At 40.2% G+C, this 22,159-nt stretch overlaps 1 protein-coding gene across 2 annotated transcripts in view; it reads right to left on the bottom strand.

Moving 5' to 3' along the window:
- dnaaf9 (dynein axonemal assembly factor 9) overlaps window positions 1–22,159 on the bottom strand; it is a 149,866-nt gene that overhangs the window by 21,698 nt on the left and 106,009 nt on the right. For both annotated transcript variants that reach the window (XM_063047127.1, XM_063047128.1), the window contains 4 exons: window positions 15,747–15,835; window positions 14,922–15,080; window positions 11,395–11,520; window positions 95–132 (listed from right to left, as the gene is read on the bottom strand). In XM_063047127.1, the coding sequence (XP_062903197.1) occupies window positions 95–132; window positions 11,395–11,520; window positions 14,922–15,080; window positions 15,747–15,835 (412 nt within the window). The remainder of the gene's footprint in view (window positions 1–94; window positions 133–11,394; window positions 11,521–14,921; window positions 15,081–15,746; window positions 15,836–22,159) is intronic.

Genomic DNA, 22,159 nt, shown 5'->3' with positions numbered 1-22,159 from the left:
ATTTCAGTTACATCAAAAGATCCGAGGTAAGCAGAAGAGCAAAAAAGCAATTACTTTCAACAATATACACAGTATCTACTTCAATTCTAAATACCTTGAGAGCAATGATCCAAAAGCTTTGGGAAAAGTAACCTGGAAAAAAACAAGTATATTATGAAAATAACACATAATAAGTCAATTGATACAAGTAGAATATGACCATAAGACAAAGGAGCAGAATAGGCCATTCGGCCAGCTGAGTGTTCTTTCTGAAGTCTCACAACAATCTGCAAATTTGCTAAGGGGTATGAACATTGCCTGAGGACCTTACTTGGATCTCTACAACCCATAGGAGTGAAGAATACTGTTTTGATCAAGCTTGGAACTACCTACTGCTATCACAATCATGGTTAGGCATTACTATTACTAGGAATTTGTAATTATTTATCTTAAGCAGAAAGAATGGAATTTTCCAATCATTACAGTTGATAGCTTTATTTGTGCTTTCAAAATGGAACAGAAATGACAACAGGATTCCCCATCCAGCACAATGCTAGGAGCAATAACTGGTTGGGATAGTATGGTTCAAAGTTACACAATGTCCAAGAGCAATGATGAATAGGAACTAAAGTCATATTTTGCACGAAGATACAAGAGACACAGATCAAATATTCCTAACTGATGCAATATAAGCTGTATATTGATTTTGTACAGTAACTTGGGTGTAAAGTTAATGGAGCACAAGATTTAAGGACAGGACTCATGAAATAATTGAATCAATACGGAGAGAAGTCATATGTAGAATTTAACAGCAAATTGAGGCTGTTATTAAAACTCAAAATAAAAATTATTATCGAAGTACATAGATGTCACCACATGCAACACTGAGATTCATTTTTCTGTGGGCATACTTGGCAAATCTATAGAACAGTAAACTGTACACAAACTGTGCAAATGCAGATACAAGTAAATAGCAATAAATAATGAGCATGAAATAACAATATAACAGAGTCCTTAGTGAGTGGAACTATCCCCTTTTGTTCACCAGTCTGATGGTTGAGGAGTAGTAACTGTTCTTGACCTTAATGGTGCAAGTCCTGAGGCACCTGTACCTTCTACCTGATGCCAGCAGCAAGAAAAGAGCATGGCCTGGGTGGTGAGGACCTATAATGATGAATACTCTTTTCTACAGCAATGTTTCATCTAGATATGCTCAACGGTTGGGAGGGTTTCACTCGTGATGTACTGGGCTGAATCCAATACCTTCTGTGGGATTTTTGTTCAAAGGCATTGCTGTTCAAATACAAGGCTGTAACGTAGCCGGTCAGAATTCTTTCCACCTCGCATCTCTCGAAGTTTGCCAAGGTTTTCAATGATATGCCAAACCTCCATACTCCTGAAGTAGTAGAGGCACTGTAGCATTTTCTTTGCAATTATATTTATATGATGGATCCAGGACAGGTAGTGACACCTAGGAATTTAAAGTTACTGATCCTCTCCACCTCTGATTCTCCAATGGTTACTGGTTTCCCTCTCCTGAAGTCTACAATCAGTTCCATAGTCTTACTGACATTAAGTGAGAGAGTTTTGTTGTGACACCACCCAGCCAAGTTTTTAATCTTCCTCCTGCATGCTGATTCATCACCCTCTTTGATGCAGCCCACAACAGTGCAGTCACCCACAAACTTGTATATGGTGTTGGAGCTGTATTTAGCCACACAGTCATGGGTGTAAAGCGAGTAGAACAAGGGGTTAAGTACATATCCCTTCGGTGCTCCTGTGCTGATGGCAATTGTGGAGATGTTTTTGCCAATCTGAACCCACTGCAATCTCCAAGTGAGGAAATCCAGGATCCAACTGCACATACAAAAGGGAGTATTAAGGCTCAGGTCTTCAAGTTTACCGATTAGTTTTGAGGGTACGATGGTGTTAAAAATGCCAAGTTGTAATCAATAAAGAGCATCCTGATGTATGCACCTTTGCGGTCCAGATGTTCCAGTTCTCAGCCAATTAACTCTTGCTATGTTACTGAGGTGAAATGAAGCTGGTCCTTGACAGAATGCGGCTGGAATTGCCACTGGGGTTCAAAAATGACAAGCCTGGTTCAGGTTAGAATATGAACCAAGAAAACAGAGAAGGTAATGTGTTATCTTAGATATGGTCCTGTGCAATAGACAGGTAAAATTAGTGATCCTCGTGGAAAGAGTGATCACAGTAGGATTGTGCAATAGTTCAATCTAACACCAGTGTATTATGCTCAAGTAATAGAGACTACAATGGGATGAAGGAGAATTTAGGGAACAAAGGCTATATGATGGGACAGTTCAGGAACAGTGGAAGACTTTCAGAGACATTTTTCACGGTGCTCAATAAAAGTATATTCCAGTTAAAAGCAAGCACAGTAAAGGTGGGGAGAGCCAGCCTTGGACATCTAAGGAAAAATAAAAGAAGGCATCAAACTAAAAGCTGATGCCTACAAAGTCGCCATAAGTCGTGAGAAACTGGAAGACTGGGAACACTTAAAGAAGCAACAAAGAACCACTAAGCAAGCAATAAAGAAAGGGAAGACAGATTATGAAAATAAACCAGCAAAAAATATAAAAACAGATAGTACAAGTTGTTATAATTATATAAAGTGGAAAAGCATGGCTAATATGAACGTAGGTCCCTTAGTGGACAAGAAGGGGGAATTGATATTGGATAATGAGGAAATGACTGAGCCTTTGAATGACCGTTTTGTGTCGGTCTTCATGGTGGAGGACATGCCTAACATGCCAAAGAGAGATGTTATGGATGCGATAGGAGGTGAGGACCTCAATACAATAGCTATCACTAAAGAGGCAGTGCTGAGCAAATTTGTGGGCCAGGAATGCATCCCAGGGTACTGAAAGAAATGGCAGAATTTATAGTAGAGACTTTGGTGATAATTCACCAGAATTCACTGGACTCTGGGCAGGTCCCAGCGGATAGGAAGACGGCGAATGTCATGCCACTATTCAAACAAAAAAGGATGCAAGCAAAAGGCAGGTAACTATAGGCCAGTTAAACATCTGTAGTTGAGAAAATGCTTGAAGCTATCATTAAATACGAAATTGCAAGGCATCTGGAAAGAAATGGATCCATCAGGCAGGCGCAGCATGGATTCAGCAAAGGTGGGTCCTGTTTGACAAACTTACTAAGGTTCCCTGAGGATATCACGAGTGCAGTGGATAGAGGGGAAACAATTAATGTTACTTACTTGGACTTTCAGAAGGTGCTCGATAAGGTGCCTGATAAAAGACATATCCATAAGATAAGGATGCATAGAGTTGGCAGTGATGTATTACATGGGTAGAGGATTGGTTAACTAATAGAAAGTAGAGGGTTGGGATGCATGGGTGTTACTCTAGTTGGCAATCGGTGGTGAGAGATGTGCTGCAGGGGTCAGTGCTGGGTGCGCAACTGTTCACGCTATACATTAATGATCTGGAAGAGGGGACCAAGTGTAGTGTATCTACGTTTGCTGATGACACTAAATTGAGTAGAAAAGCAAATTTGTGCAGAAGATACAGAGAGTCTGCAGAGAGATCTAGATAGGTTAAGTGACTGGGCAAAGGTCTGACAGATGGAGTACAATGTTGGTTAATGCAAGGTGATCCACTTTGCAAAGATGGAAGAGCAGATTATTATTTAAATGGCAAAAAATTGCAGCATGCTGCCGTGCAGAGGGACTTGGGAGTGCTTGTGCATGAATCACAAAAGGTTGGTTTGTAGGTGCAGCAGGCTATCGAAGAGGCAAATGGAATGTTGACCTTCATTGCTAGAGGGATTGAATTTAAGAGCAGGGAGGTTATGCTGCAATTGTACAGGGTACTGGTGAGGCCACACCTGGAGTTCTGCGTGCAATTCTGGTCTCCTTACTTGAAGAAAGATATACTGGCTTTGGAGGCCATGCAGAGGAGGTTTACCAGGTTGATTCCAAAGATGAAGGGGTTAGATTATGAGGCAAGATTGAGTAGCCTCGGACTGTATTCGCTGGAATTCATAAGAATGAGAGATCTTATAGAAAAATATAAAATTATGAAAGGGGTAAGATAAAATAGAGACAGGAAAGTTATTTCCACTGGTAGGTGAGACTAGAACGAGGGGACATAGCCTCAAGATTCCGGGGAGCAGATTTAGGACAGAGATGAGGAGGAACTGCTTTTCCTAGAGAGTGGTGAATTCTGTGGAATTCTCTGCCCAATGAAGCAGTGGAGGCTACCTCAGTAAATATATTTAAAACAAAATTGGATAGATTTTTGCATAATAGGGGAATTAGGGTTATTGGGAAAATTCAGGTAGGTGGGGACGAGTCCATAGCCATACCAGCCATGATCTTATTGAATGGCAGAGCAGGCTCAATGGGTCATATGGCCTACTCCTACTCCTGCTCCTATTTCTTATGTTCTTATGATGGAAAGGGTACAGAACTTATGGCATAGGGTAAAATTATGTTTTCAATTGACCACATTAAATCTTGGAAAGGAATCAAGAAAGGAGAAGGAGGTGGAATCTCACATCGAAAGAATGTACATAGAAAATAATCAAAAATCTTCAAAAGCTGTCACAGATCTATTATATAGATTAAGATAACTCCCTAGAGTAAACTCCTGGAAAGGGAAAGGAACCCTGAGAGATAATCAGTTGAAAACAAAAAGGATTACATGGTAGAGAAGGTCTGATGATGGTTGTGCTCTTCAAAAGGAAATTAAGTGAACACAGCAGATCCCTGTTAATTGGGCCATCAGTTAATCAGGGCACCCACTTATTTGGGACAGGAGCCTTGCCAAACAATTGCTAACTAGTGCAGTCAAGTGTGCTTGTATGGCCATTAGACACTATACCAGACTTACAGTGACCAGTTTTTAAATAGTCAGTTGCATGTGTTTATGTTCAAAAAAGTGATTTTTGTCACTGATAGTTGGCAAGAAATAAGCGATAAAACAATTCAGAACTACTTTGCTCACTGCGGCTTCAAGCATTTAGGCTTCGAGATGCCAGAAACAGGCGGGAGTGAAAATGAAACAATTCTGCCAACTCAAGAAATCAGGAACTACGAATAACTTGAAGGTGTCAATAATCATTTTTAATGCTGCAATGAAAATGTACACCTGAAGGATACAATCATCGAAGCATTCTACCAGGCTGTCCATTATCTACACAAGGTGCTACACTGATTTTGTTAATTTACAGTCAATCAAAAGAACACAGCAGGTGAATTCCTCAATCGATAATTATTAGGAACTAATGCAGTTTTATAGTACTCTAGTAGTACTGGTAGTGTTCTAATTTGTTCTGTATTTCATTTAAATACAAAGTTTGTTACTCAGCTGAAGGCTGGTTTATCTTTTTTATACCTTTTTAACTATATAATAACCATATAACAATTGCAGCACGGAAACAGGCCATCTTGGCCCTTCTAGTCCGTGCCGAACTCTTACCCTATCCTATTCATAGTCATAGTCATACTTTATTTATCCCGGGGGAAATTGGTTTTCGTTACAGTTGCACCATAAATAATAAATAGTAATAAAACCATAAATAGTTAAATAGTAATATGTAAATTATGCCAGGAAATAAGTCCAGGACCAGCCTATTGGCTCAGGGTGTCTGACCCTCCAAGGGAGGAGTTGTAAAGTTTGATGGCCATGGGCAAGAATGACTTCCTATGACACTCTGTGTTGCATCTCAGTGGAATGAGTCTCTGGCTGAATGTACTCCTGTGCCCACCCAGTACATTATGTAGTGGATGGGAGACATTGTCCAAGATGGCATGCAACTTAGACAGCATCCTCTTTTCAGACACCACCGTGAGAGAGTCCGGTTCCATCCCCACAACATCACTGGCCTTACAAATAAGTTTGTTGATTCTGTTGGTGTCTGCTACCCTCAGCCTGCTGCCCCAGCACACAACAGCAAACATGATAGCACTGGCCACCACAGACTCGTAGAACATCCTCAGCATCGTCCTGCAGATGTTAAAGGACCTCAGTCTCCTCAGGAAATAGAGACGGCTCTGTCCCTTCTTGTAGACAGCCTCAGTGTTCTTTGACCAGTCCAGTTTATTGTCAATTCATATCCCCAGGTATTTGTAATCCTCCACCATGTCCACACTGACCCCCCGGAATGAAACAAGGGTCACCGGTACCTTAGCTCTCCTCAGGTCTACCACCAGCAAATTAGTGTTTTTCACATTAAGCAGCAAATAATTCTGCTCACACCATGTGACAAAGTTTCCTACCGTAGTCCTGTACTCAGCTTCATCTCCCTTGCTGATGCATCCAACTATGGCAGAGTCATCCGAAAACTTCTGAAGATGACAAGACTCTGTGTAGTAGTTGAAGTCCGAGGTGTAAATGGTGAAGAGAAAGGGAGACAAGACAGTTCCCTGTGGAGCCCCAGTAGAATCAACTGTATTTTGCACCAGAATGCACCACACTGATACAGTGGCATGCTAAAGTTTGGGCACCCCGCTCAAAATTTCTGTTACTGTGAATAGTTAAGTGAGTAGAAGATGAACTGATCTCCAAAAGTCAGTAAGTTAAAGATGAAACATCCTTTTCAACATTTTAAGCAAGATTAGTGTATTATTTTTGTTTTGTACAATTTTAAGAGTGGAAAAAAAAGGAAAGGAACACCCTGCAAAAGTTTGGGCATCCCAAGAGATTTCAGCTCTCAATTAACTTTTACCAAGGTCTGAGACCTTAATTAGCTTGTTAGGGCTATGGCTTGTTCACAATCATCATTAGGAAAGGTCAGGTGACGCAAATTTCAAAGCTTTATAAATACCCTGACTCCTCAAACCTTGTCCCAACAATCAGTAGCCATGGGCTCCTCTAAGCAGCTGCCTAGCACTCTGAAAATTAAAATAAATGATGCCCACAAAGCAGGAGAAGACTATAAGAAGGTAGCAAAGCGTTTTCAGGTAGCCGTTTCCTCAGTTCGTAATGTAATTAAGAAATGGCAGTTAACAGGAATGGTGGAGGTCAAGTTGAGGTCTGGAAAACCAAGAAAACTTTCTGAGAGAACTGCTCGTAGGATTGCTAGAAAGGCAAATCAAAACTCCCGTTTGACTGCAAAAGACCTCCAGGAAGATTTAGCAGACTCTGGAGTAGTGGTGCACTGTTCTACTGTGCAGCGACACCTGCACAAATATGACCCTCATGGAAGAATCATCAAAAGAAAACCTTTCCTGCGTCCTCACCACAAAATTCAGCGTCAGAAGTTTGCAAAGTAACATCTAAACAAGCCTGATGCATTTTGGAAACAAGTCCTGTGGACTGATGAAGTTAAAATAGAACTTTTTGGCCACATTGAGCAAAGGTATGTTTGGAGAAAAAAGGGTGCAGAATTTCATGAAAAGAACCCCTCTCCAACTGTTAAGCACGGGGGTGGATCGATCATGCTTTGGGCTTGTGTTGCAGCCAGTGGCACGGGGAACATTTCACTGGCAGAGGGAAGAACGAATTCAATTAAATATCAACAATCTCTGGAAACAAACATCACACCGTCTGTAAAAAAGCCGAAAATGAAAAGAGGATAGCTTCTACAACAGGATAATGAACCTAAACACACCTTAAACACACCTCAAATTCCACAATGGGCTACCTCAAGAGGCACAAGCTGAAGGTATTGCCATGGCCCTCACAGTCCCCTGACCTAAGCATCATTGAGAATCTGTGGATAGACCTCAAAAGTGCAGTACATGCAAGAACTAGAAGCGTTTTGCAAGGAAGAATGGGCGAAAATCCCCCAAACAAGAATTGAAAGACTCTTAGCTGGCTACAGAGAGCGTTTACAAGCTGTGATACTTGCCAAAGGGGGTGTTACTAAGTACTGACCATGCAGGGTCCCAAACTTTTGCTTCGGGCCCTTTTCCTTTTTTTGTTATTTTGAAACTGTAAAAGATGGAAATAAAAGTAATCTTGCTTAAAATATTAAAGAAATGTGTCATCCTTAACTTGATGTCTTTTGGAAATCAGGTCATCTTTTACTCGCTAGCTATTCACAGTAACAGAAATTTTGACCGGGGTGCCCAAACTTTTGCATGCCACTGTACATATATTCTCATCACTAATTCACTAAGAGGGTGGTGTGAGTGTGGAATAAGCTGCCAGCAGAATCGGTAGATGTGGGTTCAAATGTAATATTTAAGAGAAGTTTGGATAAGTAGATGAATGGGAGGGGTATGGAGACCCAAGGTCCAGATGTGGGTTGATGGGACTAGGCAGAATAATAAATGGCCTGCTTCCATGCTGCAGTGCTCTATGACTCTTATGATCAGCTATAATTTCTTCCATGGAAACACTATTTCTATCCTATCAACCCAATATCAAACACCCTAAGTAAAATAAACTCAAAAAGATCCCAGTAATTAATGGTCATGTGCAGAGCAATCACCAAGCTGTTCTGCATCCAAATAGGATACTTTCAATGTGCATCAATAAAAATTGGTAACGGTCAAAGGCAACATGTCAAATTTCTTTATCCTCCATATGTAGTTGAGGATTAGTAAGCTATCAATACAAGGGAAGTTGAAAGTCACCTTTCATTACAATCCTATTATTCACATTTCTGTGATTTCCCTACATATTACACTGGACAACAAAGATTTTGCTCCCTGAATACCTTTAGGTGTATCTAATGAATTTTGGGCTACTGATCATGAAAATCACCATGAAATTTCCCTATCACACACCATTTTTTGAAATCACTAATGTTTATTACTTTAATTCATAATTCAAGTCAATTAAAATGTTGCCTACAATGTCAGCTGGAAAGTTTCCTATCGTGTCCAGGCATGCTTAGGCGGTGTGGCTGCTACATGGTAGGGCAGGTTTTAGTAATAATTATGGGTTCAGGACTGTAATGATGGAATTTGCTATCACCAGGCATAAAAATTTCTATGAAGGATTTTGATATTTGAGACAGATGCTTCCCAGAGTAACTGATGCCAAGATTAAGGAAAGCATTTTTGTTGGTCGACAAATCAAACAGGTCATCAATGACAGGCAATTTGAAGAATTTCTAGTGGGACAGGAGAAAATCACATGGAAGGCATTCAAGGAAGTTGTTGAAATTTCTCTCGGCATCTACAGAGCACCAAACTACATGCAGCTGGTTGAAAGCATGCTTCAAGCATATAAAACCATGAAATGCAACATGTCACTAAAGATTCATTTTCTGCATTCCCATTTAGACTTCTTCCCTGCAAATCCTGTTGCTGTTAGCGACGAGCATGGTGAAAGGTTTCACCAGGACATCGCGGTCATGGATAAAAGATACCAGGGCAACTGGAATCTATCAATGCTGGCAAATTATTGTTGGACACTTAAGCGAAAAGCCTCAGACACTGAGTACAAATGAAAATCATTTACAAAATATTTTTAACTTAGTTGAACTATTGCAAAGCATCAGCACCATTATGCAATTAAACACATTATATTCAATAAAAGTTAAGTTGTTGTTTCTCTAACTGCCTACGTGATACAAGTAGTCTGAAATTATATTTCTATTCATCTTCAAGCAGTCTAAAATAAAAAAAATTGAGGAAAAAACACTTTTGAAAAAAATTGTTGTCCAGTGTGTTATTTCTGTAATTGCTGCAGACGACTGGGGGATATATAAAGCCAGAGTGATTATCCATTTCGTATTTTAAGTTCTATTCATATGGTTGTGCTGAATGCTTCCCCACTTGTAATACTAAACAAATGTTTCTTTCTGCAGAAATTCTTCATGATTTGCTTTGTATGTACAGCTTTCTCTTTAGTTTCAGATTTCTAACAGTGAAGAGTTCTGCACCTAATAGCTCCAGAATTGCATTTTTCCTTCCCTTTTTTTTTACTTTCCTCATTCACCTCCAGCTGAATCGTACATTTCAACTAAGATCATTCTCATTCTTTATACTCCAATAGGTAAAGGCCTAACCTGATGTCTATGCAAATCCTTTATACAAGGAAACAACTTCACGGACCTTCTTTGCACTATCTTCAACACCAAATTTAGCGGTGACTTTCAAACAAACCAAAACCACTCCGAGACTATACATGAGGGGTTAACACTGTATGACTAGCTCCAATAACAGTTCTAAGTCAAAGAAAGTAAGTTTGATCCTCTATTAAGAAATTAGCAAAAACGAACTGATATGCAAGGATAAAAAAATGAATGAAACTAAAGCTAGCCATATAATAAGCAGTCTAAGCATATTCAAACGTACATAAGCATTAGCAAATTTAAACATACTAAGCCAAGCAATCTCAACATATTTTAAACATTAGCGGTCACCAAAAATAAATAACTCCCTCAAACTAGCCCCTGCTCTAACCAGATTAGAAACTGAATTAAAGACAAAGCATGAATATTAACTACACTCTTCACATCTACTGTGCCCCAACCCACCTGACCAATTACCCAACAGAAAATACAATATAGAGAGACAGAAAATGGATAATGGCTCCTACACTGGCATATCTTTCACTAAATAAAGCCAAACCCATATACAGTACCCCAGATATGGTCTTACCAACACTCCACAAGTTGCACTAGAATTTCTCCACTATTTTTACTCCACACCCTTTGCAAGAAAGGCCAACATCCCATAAGCCATTCCAATTATTTGCTAACTTTGGGTGATTAATTGAGAAATCAGAGGAATGTGTAACAAAAACAGTGTCACAATTCTGATCGACTAACTTTGACGGACTCAAGGGTAATCAAACTGGCAACAACAGCCAAATTTCTTTCAAGAATAATTTTGAGAGTGTTTCCGAGGGGAACGTGTTATGTAATCAATTGAAAACAAATTATTTTAACATCTAACAAACAATGACATGCCTTTGGCGAGAATGACCATATTTTGGTGAATCTAACATGGGAGTCCCTAATCAGCTTCAGGCAAAAACCAGGCTTCTGAAAAGCAAATACATTTAAATTGGTCTGATTGATGTTATATCCAAAGTGGAGTGAAAGGTATGAACGAAGATAAGCACAGCAAATATTCAGATAACTATCTCCTAATTCTTAATGAGTATAAATTAGATGATTCAGAAACTCTGCAGATGAAATTATTCCAGTGGCTAATTAGGGGATTAATGACACCATTACACTAAAAGAAGAGGCTGATAACGTTGCCAAGAAGCAGTACAGATCTGTTAATGTTGCAATTTTCTTTAGAAACCAACATAGGTAAAGAGATTCATTGGTTTTAAGTAAAGTCAAATGATAACAAAAGAATGAAAACAAGTTGACGTGCATGATTACTAAACAGCGATGCAGGCAAGAGGCAATATAGCCAACTCCAAATCCTATTCCACATGTTGAATTTTCAAGAAGCTAAGAAAGAGGTGTCCTTTGAAATATTATCATATCATTTAAGCAACCAAGTTCAAATGGTACCTGTGTTCCATAGTTGAGCACTGTGGGTCAATGCAGGTGGTGACAGCACCAATGACAAATGAAGACTGAACCTCAGGGTCTGGATGCATCTGGATAGCTTGCACAACATCAATCACATCCGTGTATCTACAAGATTAATTGTAGGCATGTGCACTGAAAATTATTTTTCAACAAATCACTGCAACACACAAAACATATGTTCCAATTTGTTAAGCAAGCTCTCATTTATACTACTAATAGTTGTTTAATAATGACCTTGAAGTGCACATGGGCTCTATTGAACCAAAAAATGGGGCGTCTAGGTAGGCTGAATGCATGTCTTTTTCTGAGGGAAAGAGAAGCAAAAACTAGAGGGCATAATTCAAGGTAAGAAAGGAAAGATATAAAAGCCACCTGTGAGGCAACGTACTCAGGCAGAGGGTCGAATGTATAATGGAATGAGAATATGTTGAGACAGGTATAATCACAACATTTAAAAGAATGAAATTTGGCTAAGTCTCAAATAGAAAAGTATGAGAGGGACACAGGCCAATTGAAGGCAAATGGGACTAGCAAAGGTGGGTACCTGGATGGCATTGACAAGATGTGCTGAAGGGATTGCTGTCATGCTTTACTCCTTTATGACACTGTGACTGAGCAAGTTTCAATCTCCGATCTGGTTCTATAGCTGGCCATCTATTGTGCATTAATGATGGGAACACCACTGGACATCAATAACTCTAGAAAAACCAGGTTTAATTTACACCATTTCATCACAAAAAAAATCCAGATTACATTTCAATGGAGCATGCTTGCACTCTAGCCACCACAAATTACACTCACCATAAGACCATAGAAGCAGAATTAGGCTACTCTATCATGGCTGATCCTGGATCCCACTCAACCCCATACACCTGCCTTCTCGCCACATCCTTTGATGTCCTGACTGATCAGGAAACTATCAACTTCTGCCTTAAATATACCCACGGACTTGGCCTCCACTGCAGTCCGTGGCAGAAAGTTTAATAGATTCACTCCTCTCTGGTTAAAAAAAAATCCTCCGTACCTCTATTCTAAAAGGTTGCCCATCAATTTTGAGGCTGTGTCCTCTGGTTCTGGATGCCCCCATCAAAGGAAACATCCTCTCCACATCCTCCCTATCTACTCCTTTCAACATTTCGAAGGTTTCAATGCAATCCCCCCACATTCTTCTAAATTCCTGTGAGTACAGGCTCAAAGCTGTCAAATACACCTCATATGTTAAATCTTTCATTCCCGGAATCATCCTCTGGACTCTCTACAATGATAACACATCCTTTCTGAGATACGGGGAAAAAACGCTGTTGACAATACTCCAAGTAGGGCCTAACTAGTGTCTTATAAAGGTTCAGCATTATCTCCTTGCTTTTATATTTTATTCCCCTTGAAATAAATGCCTACATTGCATTTGCCTTCTTTACCACAGACTCAACCTGTAAATTAACCTTCTGGGAGTCTTGCACAAGGACTCCCAAGTCCCTCTGCACCTTTGAAGTTTAAAACTTCTCCATATTTAGATAATAATCAGCACAACAGCTCCTTTCACCAAAATGCATTATGGTACATTTCACAACACTGTATTCCATTTGCCACATTTTTGCCCAGTCCTGCTGCAATCACATTGCTGCCACTACCTACCCCTCTGCCTATCTTTGTACTATCTGCAAACTGCCAAAGCCATCAGTTCCATTATCCAAATCAGTGACAATGTGAAAAGTAGCAGTCCCAATACTGACCCCCGAGGAACACCACTAGTTACTGATAGTCAAACAGAAAAAGACCCCTTTATTTCTATTCACAGTTTCTTGCCTGTCAGCCATTCCTCTATCCATGCTAGTACCCTTCCTGTAACGCCACTGGATTTTATCTTATTAAGCTGCCTTATGTGTGGCACCGTATTGAATGCCTTCTGAAAATCCAAGTAAATGACATCCACTGCCTCTCCTTTGTCCACCCTGCTTGTTACTTCCTCAAAAAATACAGATTTGTCAAGCAAGAACCCCCTTCACAGAAACCATGCTGACTTGGACTTATTTTATCATTAGCCTTCAAGTATACAGAAACATCACGCTTAATAATCGACTCCAACACTTTCCCAACCACTGAGATTATGCTAACTGGCCTATAATTTTCTTTCTTTTGCCTTCCTACCTTCTTAAAGCGGAGTGACATTTGCAACCTTCCAGTCCTCCAGGACCATGCCAGAATCAAATGATTCATGAAAGATGACTAGTGCATCCATTATCTCTTTAGCAATCTCCTTCAGAACTCTGGGATGCAGTCCATCTGGTCCAGGTGACTTAGCCACCTTAAGACCTTTGAACGTGTCTAGCACTTTTTCCTTTGTAATAGAACTCACTCCCACTCCCAGTGAAGACTGATGCAAAGTACTCATTAAGTTCATCTGCCATTCCTTTGTCCCCCATTACTACCTCATCAGTATCATTTTCCAGTGATCCAATATCAACTTTCACCTCCCTTTTACTCTTTATATAATTGATAAAACCTTAAGTATCCTGCTTTACATTATTGGCTAGTTTGCACTCATATTTCATCTTTTCCCTTCTTATAGCTTCTCAGTTGCCTTTTGTTGGAGCTTCCCAATCATCTAACTTCCCACTCACTTTTGCTACCTTATCTGCCCTTTCCTTGACTTTCATGTAGTCCCTAACTTCCCGTCAGCCATGGTTGCCTACCCTTGCCATTTGAGAACTACTTCTTCTGTGGGACATATCCATCCTGTGCCTTGTGAACTATTCCCAGAAACTTCAGTCACCTCTGCTCTGCCATCATCCCTGCCAGTATCCTCCTCCAATCCATCTGGGCAAGCTCCTCTCTCATGCCTCTGTAATTCTCTTTATACTATTGTGGCACTGATACATGTGACAGTGTTTCTCCCTCTCAAATTGCAGTATGTATTCAATCGTATTATGATCACTGCCTCTTAAGGGTTCCTTTACATTAAACTCCCTAATAAGATCTGGGTTATGTAAGATAGCCTTTCCCCAAGTAGGCTCAAGCACAAGCTGCTCTTAAAAAGCTATCTTGTAGGTAATCCCAATCCCCTTGCATATTGAAGTCCCCTATTACAATAGTGTCATTACCCTTCCTACATTCCTTTTTCAGCTCCTTTTGTAATCTAAACCCCACATCTTGGCTATTTGGAGGTCTATATATGATTCCCATAATAGTTTTTTTTTACCCTTGCAGTTTCTTAACTCCACCCACAAAGATTCAACAGTCCCTGACCCTATTTCACCTTTTTCTAAAGATGTAATTCCATCTCTTAACCAACAGAGCCACACCACTGCCTATGCCTTCCTGCCAGTCTTTTTGATATAAAGTATATCCTTTGATGTTAAGCTCCCAATTATGATCTACTTTCAGCCACGCCTCAGTAGTACCATCAATGTTATTCCAACCAATCTGTAATTGAGCCACAAGTTCGTCTACCTTATCCCAAATGCTACGTGCATTTAATTACAACACATTCAGTCCTGCATTCTTACCCTGGTGTGACAATCAGTAATCTCACTTTCTTTCGTGAGTACACAGACTGGCGAACAGTTCTATTTCTCTGTGCTTCTAGAACACTTGAAAGAAAACGGTGGATCTGACTGTAACTGAATGGCTCACAATTATCTGGCATCTGTCGGTAAACTGACCACCTGCAACAAAAGAGGACAATAATTAGATGCCAGTAGAATGAACATAATTCTGATTCAGGAATGTTAGATAATTACTGAGTGTATTCAAGAGTTCATTTTTAAAACAATTTAAATTTTTCCAACAAATTTTACCTTGTAATATGATTGCACATTTCATTCTGATGCCATGCATTTTGAAATTCAAAAAACATGTTTGGCTCATACAACCAAAAAAACTAAAACATGAATGAAATTAAACTTAAAATTTACTTATTTGTATCTCCACGGATGTTGCCTCACCTGCTGATTATACTTGACACTTTGTTGATCTTTTAGATTTCCAGTATCTGTATTATTTTTTTCTTCTTTATACATGGTTTTATAAGGGTAACTTGAGAAGGACAACCAAATATACTGCAAATTTTAATTTAGAATATTTTGCATCGTTTCCTACACAATAAATCAGCTTTTCTTCTTGGTGTGGAAACACATTTATTTCAAATATTAATTCACCACGTTTAAAGTAATATGTCAAATGAAGATATGACTTTGTGCATATCTTGATGACTGTTGCTACAGCAGGACAACATCTGCAGAATGACTATGGACCTTTCTTATCGTGCATCTATTTTTAAACAAGTTATGAAAAATACATTAATTTATATACTTAAAGCAAAAATTACTGACCTTCCATGTTCTTGACTCAGGTTAACAATATAAGTACAAAGTTCTTCTTTGTAACTGCCAGGCAGTCCTGCAATAATTGTGATCACAATCTGTAAACAAACGTAGAATGTATAAATCGATTTATATGACGTAGTGTGAACAAGTGCTAACCTACAAAGAAACAAATATTAGAGGTATTGAAAGAAGATACAGTGTACCTTCACATTACAATTAAGGTAACTGTAACTTACCCATGGGATTTCATAAATCACTACTAATAATGTGATTAATGGAATAAAGATTCCCTCAAGGAATTTGTGAAAAAATACAAACACACAGATTAATCTTCAATTTTTAAATATCTGGAAAAAGCAGTTCCTCCTCACCTCTGTTCTGAAGAAGTTCAGAGATGAAAGATGAAAGATTAGCTATTTATTTGTCACATGTACATGAAACATACAGTAATGCACTGTGTCAACACAGTCAGAGGATGTGTTGGGGTTAGCTGCAAGAATCGCTATGTTTCTGGTGCCAACGTTTCTCCTAATCTCTGCCCTAATATCAGATGGATGTCATCATCTCTTCACATCAGAAACATCTTCCAACACATTGTATGGCAATACTATTATACTAAATAAAACAAGACTCAAAATAGATCCACAATTCAAAACTAGGCATCTGTAAAAAGCTTGGTTCTCCTTCAAGTATTTGTCCATGTTGGGAAAACATAAGCTGGGGGGCGGGGGGAGAAAGAGTCTAAGAGTCTTAAACAGTAGGTAACACAAGGTGGTCTGCAGATGCTGGAAATCCAAAGCAACACACAGAGAATGCTGGAGGAACTCGGCAGGTCAGATAACGTCTATGGAAAAGAATAAAACTGTGGTCCCCAGCCACCGGGCCGCAAAGCATGTGCTACCAGGCAGTGAGGAAACAATATGATTTGGCGATATGAGTCAGCCGCACCTTTCCTCGTTCCCTGTCACACCCACTGTTAAACACATGCGAGGTCATTACACACACATCATCCATGTCAGCGCAGGAAGAAGATCAACTCCTCCAGTTTGCAAATGATGATGGGTTGAAAAGTATGTTTGACATAACATCTCTACCGGCATTCTAGATCAAAGTCAAGGCTAAATATCCTGAGATATTTACGAAAGTACTGAAAACGTTGCTTCCATTTCCAATATATCTCTGCAAAGTGGGGTTTTCTGCAATGAATGCAACGAAAACTAAATTGTGGAATAGACTGGACACAAGGAACCCCCTTCGAGTATTGTTGTCTCCCATCACCCCTCAATGGGACCGTCTCGTTGCAGGGAAACAAGCCCAGGGCTCCCACTGATTCAGCGATATTGGTGTGTTGCAATGATTTTATATGTTCATCCGGGGAAAACATGTGCTGTGTGTTTAATATCCAAACGTTACTTAAAATGTTATGATGCTATTGACTTATAAGTGACTTATAATTGACTTATCACTATATTCATGCGAGGAAAATATGTGCTGTGTTTAATATTAAATTTGTTAGATAAACCCTTTTAGAAACAAAATTGAGTGTATTAGCCCTTATAAGTGACTTATATTTGACTTATCACCTATATTCCCGTTGTGATTAATACCCCCCCCCCCCCCAAAGGGTTGCCAACTGTCCTGTATTAGCCAGGCCATCCTGTATATTGGGCTAAATTGGTTTGTCCCATACGGGATCGCCCCTGTCTCATATTTCCCCCGTTAAAGTAGAGCGTTCCTATGAAACCTTTCGTGCCGAAATGGCATAAAGTGAAGAAGCAATTACCATTAATTTATATGGGAAAAATAATTTTGAGTGTTCCCAGACTCAAAAAATAACCTACCAAATCACACCAAATAACACATAAACCTAAAATAACACTAACATATAGTAAAAGCAGGAATGATATGATAAATACACAGCCTAAATAAAGTAGAAATAATGTATGTACAGTGTAGTTTCACTGAACAGAATTGCCAAAAACCATTTGTAGAAAAAAAATCGGCACGTACACACATGCGCACACAGGTGCCCGTGCAAGGCTTCATGGTCATGGTGGTCTTTCTCGGGATAAACACAAGTGTCCCGTATTTGACTGCTACTTTTGTCCGTTGGCAACCGTACCCCCCGCGCCCCCTCCCCCCCGGTCAGGCGATCCGCAAGAATATTGTCAATATTGAACTGGTCCGCGATGCAAAGAAGGTTGGGGACCCCGGAATAAAACAATCAACAGTGAAGATCCTTCTTCAGAACAGGAAAGGAAAGGGGAAGACGCCAGAATAAAAAGGCAGGAAGAGGGGAAAGAGGCTAGGTAGAAGTTGATAGGTGAAGCCAGGTCAGTATGAAAAATACAGGACTGCAGAGGAAAGAATCTGATAGGAAAGGAGAGTGGGCCACAGGAGAAAGGGGAGGGGGAGGCGACCCAGAGAGAGGTGATAGGCAGGTGAAATGAGGTAAGAGGCCAGAGTAAGGAATCAAAGAAGTAGGAATATCAAGTTGGAAGCTACCCAGACAGAATATAAGGTGTCGTTCCTCCACCCTGAGGGTTGCCTCATTTTGACGCAAGAAGACGCCATGGATTGACATGTCAGAACTGGAACTGGAATTTAAATGTTTGGCCACCGGGAAGTTCACTTTTGGCAGATGAAGCAGAGGTGCTCAATGAGGCAGTCTCTCAATTAAGGCATGTCTCACCAGTGTAGAGGAGGCTGCATCAGGAGCACCAGACACAATAGACAACTCCAGCAGATTTACAGGTGAAGTGTTGCTAAACCTGGAACTGTTTGTGGCCCTGAATGCGCAGGGGTAGCACTTTGACCACTTGCAGGGATAAATGCCAAGAGTGAGATTATTGGGGAGAGCCAAATGGACAAGGGAAACAGAGGAAGCCATCCCTGCGGAAAGAAGGGGGGTGAGGTAAAGATACATTTGGTGGTAGGATACACCACACTCAGTCCTCTCTTTCAGATCCACAATGTATATCATAAACAATTGAGGGCCGAGCACTGACCCCTGCGGCACACCACTGATTGCCAACCAGAATAACATCCAGGTATCCCAACTCTCTGCTTTCTATTAGTAAACCAATCCCCTATCCACGCTAATACATCACCCCCATCTCTATGCATCCTTACCTTACGGATAAGTCTTTAACACGGCACTTTATTGAACGCCTTCTGGAAACCTAAGTAAATAACGCCCATCTGTTTCCCTTTATCCATTGTGCTCATTATATCCTCAAAGAACTCCAGTAAGTTTGTCAAACAGGAGCCGTCTTTGCTGAATCACTGCTGTCTGCCTGATGGATCCATTTCTTTCCAGATGTTTTACTATTTCTTCTTTAAGCATGTTCCCAACTACAGAACTGACCAATAGTTACCTGCCTTTTGCCTACATCCTTTTTTGAACAGTAGCATGACATTCGCCATCTTCCAATCTGCCAGGACCTTCCCAGAGTCCAGAGGATTTTGGTAAATTATCACCAAAGCCTCTACTATAAATTCTGCCATTTCTTTCAGTACTCTGGGATGCATTCCAGGCCCACAAGTTTGCTCAGCACTGCCTCTTTACTCATAGCTATTGTATCGAGGTCCTCACCTCCCAATGCATCCACAACATCTCTCTTTGGCAAGTTAGACGTGTTCTCCACTGTGAAGACCGACACAATATAGTCATTCAAAGCCTCAGCCATTTCCTCATTAACCAATATCAATTCCCCCTTCCCATCTTCCAAGGGACCTACGTTCACTTTAGCTACCCTTTTCCACTTTTATACAAAAACTTTTACGATCTGTTTTTTTTTTATATTTTATGCTAGTTTATTTTCACAATCTATCTTCCCTTTCTTTATTGCTTGCTTTCTGATTGTTACTTTTTAGCTTTTCCAATCTTCCAGTTTCCCACTACTCTAGGCGACTTTGTACACACAAGCTTTTAGTTTGATGCCTTCTTTTATTTCCTTAGTTATTCAAGTCTGGCTAACCCCATCCTTACTGTCCTTGCTTTTAACTGGAATTAGTTCTTGTCACCTCACTACAGGAAGGATGTGGGCACTATAGAGAGAGTGCCAAGCAGATTTACGAGGATGCTGCCTGGATTGGAGTGCATGCCTGATGAGAATAGACTGAGTGAACTTTGTCTTTTCTCCCTGGAGGGACAGAGGATGAGAGATGACCTGATAGAGGTGTACAAGATGATGAGAGGCATTGATCGTGTGGATAGCCAGAAGCTTTTCCCAGGGCTGAAATAGCTAACACAAGGTGCTTGGAAGTAGGTAGAGAGGCGATGTCAGGGGCAAGTTTTTCCACACAGAGAGTGGTGGGATGCACTGTCAGTGACAATAGTGGAAGCAGATACAAGAGAGTCTTTTTAAGAGGTTCTTAGATAGGTACATGGAGCTTAGAAAAATAGAGGGCAATGTGGTAGGGTATTTCTTGGCAGTTTCTAGAGTAGGTTACATAGCTGGCACAACATTGTGGGCCAAAGGGCCTGTAATGTGTGTTCTACGGAATATACTTTTGTTGAGCACCGTGAAAAATCTCTTTGAGTCTTCCAATGTTCCTCAACCATCCCACCACATAGCCTATGTTCCCAGTCTACACTAGCTAAATCCTCCCTCAACAAATTGTTCAGGCATAATACACTGGTTTTAGATTGTACTACTGCATCCTCCATTCGTATGAGAAACTCAATCATACTGTGATCACTAAGGATCCCCAACTACGAGATCACTAATTTTACCTGTCTCATTGCACAGGACCAAATCTACAATAACACGTTCCTTTGTAGGTTCAGCAACTTGCTGTTCAAGAAAGCTATCACAGATGCATTCTATGAAGTCCTCAGGACTACCTCAACCAACTTGATTCACCCAATCTATGTGGAAGTTAAAAGTTGGTTCTCTAGGAGGCACTCATGGAGTGAGTTTAATTTTGGCTTCGCTCCATTACCATTATTTTTTTTTAAACCTATGATCACCCTTATTTAATTTATTTTTACCTACACTAAAAGATTTATACTATTGAATTATTCTTGAGCTTTGACTGTGAAATTTGAAAAAATGAGCAAAGAAATAACTACAAGTTCTAAAGGGCGAGATCCTAAAAATGGGAAAGATTCCGACAGTAACGGGAGGAAAAAAAGGTGAACCTAAGCAAACTGAATTAACTTATGATACACTGTTGAATCTTTTAAGTATAAAATTGGACGAACAACATCAAAGTTTTAAAGAAGACAAAGTCAATTAAGGATTCCTTGGAATTGCTTGGTTACAAAGTTAAACAGCAACAAAGCAAAATTGCAGAATTGAACGATGAAGCTCGGAAGAGAGATCCGGAAATTGAGAGTTTGGGAACAAAAATTGTCTTTGACGTCTAAACAGGTGGAGTTTTAAATCTAAGATTATTGATCTTGAAAATTGATCCAGAATACAGAACTTACGTATAATTGGTCTCCCCAAGGATGTTGAGGAAGGGGACCCTTTAAAGTTCTTTTCTCAACTTTTAAAGGATGCGTTTAGCTCTGAATTTCCGGACGACCCTCCATTGCTCGATCGCATTCACCGTACACTTCATCGAAAACAAGACCCGGGGTCTAAACCGAGACCAGTGGTTATCTGTTTCCATAATGTTCACATTAAAGAGCATCTCATCCGAATTGCCCATCCGCAAGGTATGATTAAATTTCAAGATTATCAATTCCGTCTCGTGGAGGATTTTAGTACAGAAGTGATAAAGGAGCGGCTGGCTTTCAAATCTCTGATGTTGGAATGTTTCCAAAAAGGTCTCAGACCAGCTTTATTGTACCCTGCGCGTTTAAGAATTTCTCCTCCGTAAAGACCACGCTGTATCTTTTATTCCACAAGTGCCGTTCAAAGTTTCTTGGATGAGCACTATCCAACTGCTAGGATACTTCGCTCTAACTAATGTATGGCTCTCGCGGTATTGGCTCTGTTTTTATGTAACACACATCAAAGTTGCTGGTGAACACAGCAGGCCAGGCAGCATCTCTAGGAAGAGGTACAGTCGACGTTTCAGGCCGAGACCCTTCGTCAGGACTAACTGAAAGAAGAGCTAGTAAGAGATTTGAAAGTGGGAGGGGGAGATCCAAAATGATAGTAGGATGGGGAGGGATGGAGCCAAGAGCTGGACAGGTGACTGGCAAAAGGGATATGAGAGGATCATGGGACAGGAGGCCTAGGGAGAAAGAAAAGGGGGAGGGGGAACCCAGAGGATGGGCAAGGGGTATAGTGAGAGGGACAGAGGGAGAAAAAGGAGAGAGAGAAAAAGAATGTGTATATAGATAAATAACAGATGGGGTATGAAGGGGAGGTGGGGCATTAGCAGAAGTTTGAGAAGTCAATGTTCATGCCATCAAGTTGGAGGCTACCCAGACAGAATAGGTGGTGTTGTTCCTCCAACCT

Source organism: Mobula hypostoma, chromosome 4 (assembly GCF_963921235.1).
Source record: "Mobula hypostoma chromosome 4, sMobHyp1.1, whole genome shotgun sequence".
Classification (NCBI taxonomy): domain Eukaryota; kingdom Metazoa; phylum Chordata; class Chondrichthyes; order Myliobatiformes; family Myliobatidae; genus Mobula; species Mobula hypostoma.
The sequence above is the reverse complement of the archived record's forward strand: the minus strand, read 5'-3'. Positions and strand labels throughout refer to the sequence as shown.